The sequence below is a fragment of the Salvia miltiorrhiza genome, chromosome 4 (assembly GCF_028751815.1).
Source record: "Salvia miltiorrhiza cultivar Shanhuang (shh) chromosome 4, IMPLAD_Smil_shh, whole genome shotgun sequence".
In the NCBI taxonomy this organism is placed as follows: Eukaryota; Viridiplantae; Streptophyta; class Magnoliopsida; order Lamiales; family Lamiaceae; genus Salvia; species Salvia miltiorrhiza.
In genome coordinates, this window is record NC_080390.1 from 15803238 (window position 1) to 15810279 (window position 7042).

The following is a 7042-nucleotide window of genomic DNA, read 5'->3' on the forward strand; positions in this document are numbered from 1 at the left end:
TTTGTTCGCCTGTTCCTTGCCCACAATGCAGAAGGACAAGAACTTGTGTAGCACGCCGATGTCGGCGTCTATGAGTTGATTGCTCGGGGCACCCTGGCCGGTCCAAGTGGGCAAACCCGTCAATTCTTTCCAAGCTTTAGCGGGCACCCACGTATCCGGGATTCCCTTCAAACGCCTCGGGTGAAACCCAAAGACTTCATTCATGATCCGGTAGGTGACGACGCATGGCGTATTGAGCATGCGACAATGAAGCTCGGACTTGTCGGCGGTCATGTTGAGAGTGCAAAGGAACTCCAGATGTAAAGGGAGCAAACCCGGCGGCGTCGTTTGTGAGAACTTAAAGAGTCCCAGGTTCTTCAAATGTGTCTCGATGGCTTGGTCGAGCTTCAACCTTCGGAGCAATGGCCAATCGAGACAGCGAGGTTGGGTGACTTGCTTCCCTTTGAGTGCTTTCCACCGAGTACCCTCCCAATCTTCAAAGATGGCGAACGGGGCATTGTAGACATGGCGGTTGTCCGTTGGTGGCGTGGGAGGACGAGGAGGGCGGATAGGTGAGGCCGGCTGATGGCTAGAAGAGGCCGGAGGGCTAGGTGGGGCCTCATCCTCGTCGTCGGCGACTATGAGGTGGCGGCGGCGCTTGTAGGTGGTGAGATTCGCCATGGAAGGAGGCGGACGGAGGCAGCTGTGGTGACGGCGACGACCGTGCAGACGCGGGCTGCTGTGGAGACGGCGGGGCCGTGAAGACGGCGGCGGCAGTGGAGCACAGCGGCGGCCGTGAAGACGGCGGCGGCCATGGTCTGCTGAAGGTGGTGGCGGGGTAGCGGCAGGAGGCGGGCTGCCGGGCTGCTGCTGCTGTGCAGGGCGACGGGGAGGGAGGTTGGTGGTGGTTGGAGGCGAAGGGAGAGTGGTGGCGGAGGTGAGTATGGGTGGCGGTGTTGGACGGAGCTGCGGCGGCAGCTGCGGCTGTGGGTGTGTGGCGGAGAGTGGCGGTGTTGATGGTGGGTGTGGGCTGGGCTGTGGTGGCTGAGGGTGGTGGAAGTGGTGGTGGTGGTGAGGAGTTTGGGAAAGAAAGGAGAGAGGCGTGGGAGAGAGAGGCGGGAGGTGGGTATGGGTGGCTAGGGTTTGGGTCTTTAAAAAGGGGATGGGCCGGGCCGGGCTGAGTTGGGTTAGGGTTGGGCTGGGTTTGGGGAGGGCGACGGCGGCCGCTGTGGCACGGCGCCGCTGTGACCCCCCTTCGGGGTTTGTGGGATATGGCAACTTTAAATGTGGCGGCGCCCGCCGTGGAACGGCGGTGCCGTGGACGGCGGCCGCCGTGAGACGGCGCCGCCGTCCCCCCCCTTCGGCGTTTTGTGAATTGGTTGAAGATTTTGGTGGTGTGCAAGTGGCAGCGCCCGTCGTGAGGTGGCGGCGCTGTGGACGGCGGCCGCCGTGAGACAGCGCCGCCGCCGCCCCCCTTTCGGCCTTTTGCTGATTTTTGCTATCCAGCAGCCAAAATCACATCCTTCAAGCTCGGGGACAGTCCAGTAAGCCTATTTCCTGCAACACCACAATCGAACACCAATGAAAACCCAACTAAAACCAGCAACAACAGGATACAACACCTCAAGGACTCACTCCACACAAAACAAAAAGGAAAAGAGAAGAGAAGAAACGTGGGTTGCCTCCCACGAAGCGCTCTAGTTAAGGTCGAGAGCTCGACGGTATTAAACTTGTCAAAACGTTGGATCGTGGAGTGCTTGAGACTCCACTACAACGGCAACCACTTCATGCTCCAAGTAGGGCTTCACCCTATGCCCGTTGGCGGTAAACGTCTCTTCATTGTTCTCCTTGCTTAATATCACAGCGCCATGAGGGAGAATCTCCTTAAGAATGAAAGGGCCACTCCAACGAGACTTGAGCTTGCCCGGGAAGAGTTTCAACCTTGAGTTGAACAAAAGAACCTTCATTCCGGGTTGGAGATTCTTTGGCACAATACGGCTATCATGCAACCTCTTGACTTTATCTTTGTAGATCCTTGCATTCTCGTACGCCTCGTTGCGTAATTCATCGAGCTCTTCCATTTGCAATGCTCTGTGCTTCCCCGCGGTTGTAAGGTCGCAATTTGTGGCCTTGATTGCCCAATATGCTCGGTGCTCAACCTCCACCGGTAAGTGGCATGCTTTACCGTAGACAAGGCGGTAGGGGCTCATTCCCAGGATTCCTTTGAAGGCGGTGCGGTACGCCCACAAGGCATCATTGAGCTTAAGAGACCAATCCTTTCGGGAGGGTTGGATCGTCTTTTCCAGTATGCCCTTGATTTGCCGATTACTTGTTTCGGCTTGCCCCGAGGTCTGGGGATGGTAGGGTGTGGCTACCTTGTGAGTGATGCCGTTTTTCCTCATAAGCTTCTCAAAAAGCTTGTTGCAGAAGTGTTTGCCTCCATCACTGATTATGGCCTTGGGGAATCCAAACCTACATAATATGTTCTCCTGCACAAACTTCAAGACGACATTAGCATCACATGTCCTTGTGGGGATGGCTTCAACCCACTTGGACACATAATCGACGGCAAGCAAGATATACTCAAAACCGTAAGACATAGGAAAGGGGCCCATGAAATCTATGCCCCACACATCAAAAATCTCCACAACAAGAATGCTCGTGAGGGGCATTTCATTCTTGCGCCCAATGTTCCCAACTCTTTGGCACCGATCACAAGCAAGATAAAAAGAATGAGCATCTTTGAAAAGAGTGGGCCAAAACAAACCGGATTGGAGGACCTTATGAGCCGTCTTTTGTCCACCAAAATGCCCACCACAATGGGCTTCGTGGCAAAGCCTCAACACTTGTTGTTGCTCCACATCCGGGATGCATCTCCGAATCACCTCGTCCTTTCCCAACTTGAAGAGGTAAGGGTCTTCCCAATAATATTGCCTGCAAGTAGCCAAAAACCTTTTCCTCTCTTGGGATGTTAGATCGGGTCTTAATTCCCCACAAGCAAGGTAATTGGCGATATCAGCAAACCAAGGCACAGAGGCAATTTCATAAGTATGTTCAAACGGGAAGGACACATGTATGACATCTTGACTCGATTCAACCACATTATGCTCAAGTCTAGATAAGTGATCGGCAACGGAGTTTTCACTCCCCTTCCTATCCTTAATCTCAAGATCAAACTCTTGCAATAATAAAATCCAACGGATAAGGCGTGGCTTAGCTTGGGACTTGGTCAACAAATACCTTAGTGCCGCATGATCACTATGGACAATTACTTTAGAACCAATAATATAAGCACGAAACTTGTCTAAAGCAAAAACCACAGCAAGTAACTCTTTCTCAGTGGTGGTATAATTCACTTGAGCACTATTCAAAGTCAACCTAGCATAGTAAATTACATGCAACATTTTATCAACACGTTGACCAAGAACGGCTCCCACTGCGGAGTTTGATGCATCACACATAATCTCAAAAGGCAATGACCAATTGGGTGCAACAACAACAGGTGCCGTGCTCAACTTAGCTTCAGCAATTCAAAAGCATGCATGCAAGTTCCATCAAAATCAAAATTCACATCTTGAGCAAGCAGACGACATAAAGGTTGGGTAATCTTAGAGAAATCCTTAATGAAACGCCGGTAAAACCCGGCATGACCTAGGAAACTCCTTATTCCTTTCACATCAATTGGCGGGGGTAATTTTTCAATCACCTTCACCTTAGCCCTATCAACCTCTATACCATCTTTTGACACAACGTGGCCAAGAACGATGCCACTAGTCACCATGAAGTGACTCTTTTCCCAACTAAGAGTTAACCCACTCTCTATACACCTTTTTAAAATCAAGTTAATTTTACCCAAGCAATCACTAAACGAATTACCAAACACGGAAAAATCATCCATGAAAATTTCAACAAAATCACCTATCATTTCCGCGAAGATCGACATCATGCACCGTTGGAAGGTCCCCGGTGCATTGCACAGCCCAAATGGCATCCTCTTCCACGCAAAGGTACCAAATGGGGTGGTAAACGCCGTCTTGTCCTGGTCCTCCGGCGCGATTGCTATTTGGTAATAACCTGACAAACCATCAAGGAAACAGTAAAAATCATGACCAGCTAAACGATCCAACATTTGATCAATGAAAGGAAGAGGAAAATGATCATTTTTTGTGACGGCATTTAGCTTCCTGTAGTCAATACACATACGCCAACCCGTTACCGAACGGGTCGGCACCAACTCCTTGTTGTCATTGAGGATAACCGTGATAGCTCCCTTCTTGGGCACCACATGCACCGGGCTTACCCACTCACTATCGGCGATAGGGTAAATGATCCCTTCCGCTAATAGTTTGAGTATCTCCTTGCGTACTACCTCCATGAGGACGGGGTTTAGTCTTCGTTGACCATCCCTCTTAGGTGTTGCTCCATCCTCGAGGTGAATCCGATGCATGCATGTGGCGGGGCTAATGCCACTAATGTCGGCAAGGCCCCAACCAAATGCCAACTTGTTGCTCCTTAGCACTTCCATCAACGCCATTTCTTGCTCATGCGTGAGCTCGGCGGATATTATCACGGGCTTCTCCTCTCCTTCTTCCAAGTACACGTATTTGAGGTGTTTGGGGAGATCCTTGAGTTCCAATTTGGGCTTTTTGCACTTCGTGGCATCGTCAAGCACCACAGGCTCATCAATGGGGAGTTTGTCTCTTCGTTCTCTCTCTCTTTCCTCGGCTTCCCGAGCAAACTCCTCCATATCCGCCGATCCTGCAAAGACCTCCACTATCTCTTGTTCCTGCGAATAAACCATCTCGGCGAGGCCATCAATAGCATCTATATAGGAGCATTCATTAGTAAATGAAGATGATGGAAAAGCGCGACTATGATGCACAGAAAAAGACACGGACTCTCCTAACACGGTCATTTTTATTGTTCCATTTTCACATCAATCAACGTGTTAGTGGTGGCCATGAATGGTCTTCCTAGCAGTAAAGTATGTTCCTTGCCATTCTCATGCACTTCTCCTATTTCAAGCACAACAAAATCGACAGGCACGATTAAACCACCCACTCTAACTAAGATATCCTCAATGACCCCACGAGGATACCTAACTGATCTATCTGCCAATTGCAAGCACATTCGAGTGGGTTTTAAATCACCTAACTCTAGTTGTTTAAAAATAGAGTACGGCATCAAATTAATTCCTGCCCCCAAATCAAGCATACCCGAGGCCTCCTTACCATTCCCCAAAGCAATATTGATAACAAAACTACCTGGATCTCGTTGCTTGGGTGGCAAGGGCTGTTGCATGATGGAATTGGCAACCTCGGACACAAGTACCTTCTCGTTGTCAACAAACTTCCTCTTCTTAGACGCCAGCTCCTTGAAGAACTTCACATAGGCTGGGACATTTCTGATCACGTCCAGAAGTGGCGAGTTGACATTCACCTTTGACAACATATTGTAGAATTCGGTGAATTGTTGATCTTGCTTCTCATTCCTCAACCGACCTGGGTACGAGATCGGTGGTCTGTAAGGCTTGGTGGCCTTGTGAAGCTTCACCGAGGGCTATCCTTGCTGCTTTTCTTCTCTCGGTGGGGGTACTTCTTTCACCATCTCCTCCTCACAAGTTTCCTTAGGGGGCTCGTCAGTAGGGATCTCCACTTTGTTGTCCACCTTTTTTCCACTCCGTAGGACTGTGACAGCTTGAGCTTGATGAGGCTGCAATCCTTGGCCATGGAGCTTCCCTGGTTGTTGCTGCTGTTGCATCTGGTTCAAGGTCCCTGAGAGTTGTCCAACGGTCGTCTCAAGGCGCTTGATTGTAGCAGACTGTGACTCCATGTTCTGTTTGGTCATCTCCATAAAGGATTGCATGGTGTCCTCGAGGGACGGCTTCTGCGGTTGAGCTTGCTTCTGAAACTGTTGGGGGGCAGTCTGGAATTACTGCTGCTGCTGAAAATTCCCTTGTTTCATAGGGAATTGTTGATACTGCGGGGGCTGCTGCTGCTGCTGCTGATAAGCTTGAGGGTAGTTCTGCTGCTGAGGAAATGGGACCTGCTGCTGAGGTGGGTAGAACTGCTGCTGGTTCTGATACCCAAATTGTTGAGGAGGACGACGGAATTGATTTCCTTGATTTGATCCCGACCCTTGGCCAGGCGCTTAGTTCCTCCATCCAGAATTCTGCTGAGTTCTCCACCCTGAGTTGGAATTTTGTTGCCCTTGATTAAACATGGGCCTCTGTTCAAATTGAGGTCTCCCTGGGTATCCCTGGGCAGCATAGACCTCTGCCTCCCCTTCAGGTGTGAACTCCCCCATTCGGTGGCACTCGTTGGTTCCGTGGCTAAAGTCGCCACATATGCCACACCCTTCCGCTGGCGGTGCCTGAGCTGGCGGTGCTTGAACGGGTGGAGGCTCCACCTGGTTCATTCTTAGATGCTGAACTTGCCTCATCAAGTCCGCTACTTGCTTCTGCAGCTCATTGTTTGGGGCTACAGCATTGGCTTCAACCCTCCTTCCTCTGACTGATTTTTGTTGAGAACTCGCGGCAAGTGTGTTGAAGATCTCCTGGAGCTCATCAGCTGTCTTTCGGGCAATGTTGCCCCCAGCGGTACTATCTACCATAAACTGTGCCGTCTGAATCAATCCGTCGTAGAAAAACTGCATCAACATGACGGGTGCTAACTGGTGCTGTGGGCACTGGCGGAGGAGCTCTTGGAATCTCTCCCAAGCCTCGTGGAGAGGCTCGTCAGCTCCTTGTATGAAGTTCATTATCTGGCTCCTAATCTCCTGTGTCTTGTGATTAGGGTAGTATTTGAGCATGAACTTCTCACATGCCTCTCCCCATGTAGTGATGGAGTTCGGCGGCAAGGACAATAACCACGTTCTCGCCCGGTCCTTGAGTGCATAAGGTAGGCACTTGAGTCTCAACTGATCTTCGGTGAGGTCCAACAGTGGGAAGGTTTGCACTTGAGTGCAGAAGTCTCGGATGAACTGTAAGGCGTCCTCACTGGGCATCCCATGAAAAAGCGGCAACAGGTTTGAGTCGTTGGGCTTCAGATTGTAATTCCGGACT

General features: G+C 50.7%; 1 protein-coding gene across 1 annotated transcript; it reads right to left on the reverse strand.

The window, feature by feature from the left end:
* Positions 1-3490: 3490 nt before the first annotated feature.
* LOC131023062 (uncharacterized) lies at positions 3491-5430 on the reverse strand. Its single transcript, XM_057952606.1, has 4 exons — positions 5244-5430; positions 4977-5090; positions 3957-4803; positions 3491-3806 (listed from the first exon to the last, which is right to left on the reverse strand). The coding sequence occupies exons 1-4, from the start codon at positions 5428-5430 to the stop codon at positions 3491-3493; spliced, it is 1464 nt and encodes a 487-aa protein (XP_057808589.1).
* Positions 5431-7042: the final 1612 nt, after the last annotated feature.

What these genes read in the sequence shown, in the direction of transcription:
- LOC131023062 (XM_057952606.1), bottom strand. Translation starts at nt 5,430, where the DNA reads ATGTTGTCAAAGGTGAATGTCAACTCGCCACTTCTGGACGTGATCAGA. An exon ending in ACCCAAGCAACGAGATCCAG is followed by an intron (nt 5,091 to 5,243) that starts GTAGTTTTGTTA and finishes TGCAATTGGCAG; the next exon opens with ATAGATCAGTTAGGTATCCT. An exon ending in AGGAGAAGTGCATGAGAATG is followed by an intron (nt 4,804 to 4,976) that starts GCAAGGAACATA and finishes GCTCCTATATAG; the next exon opens with ATGCTATTGATGGCCTCGCC.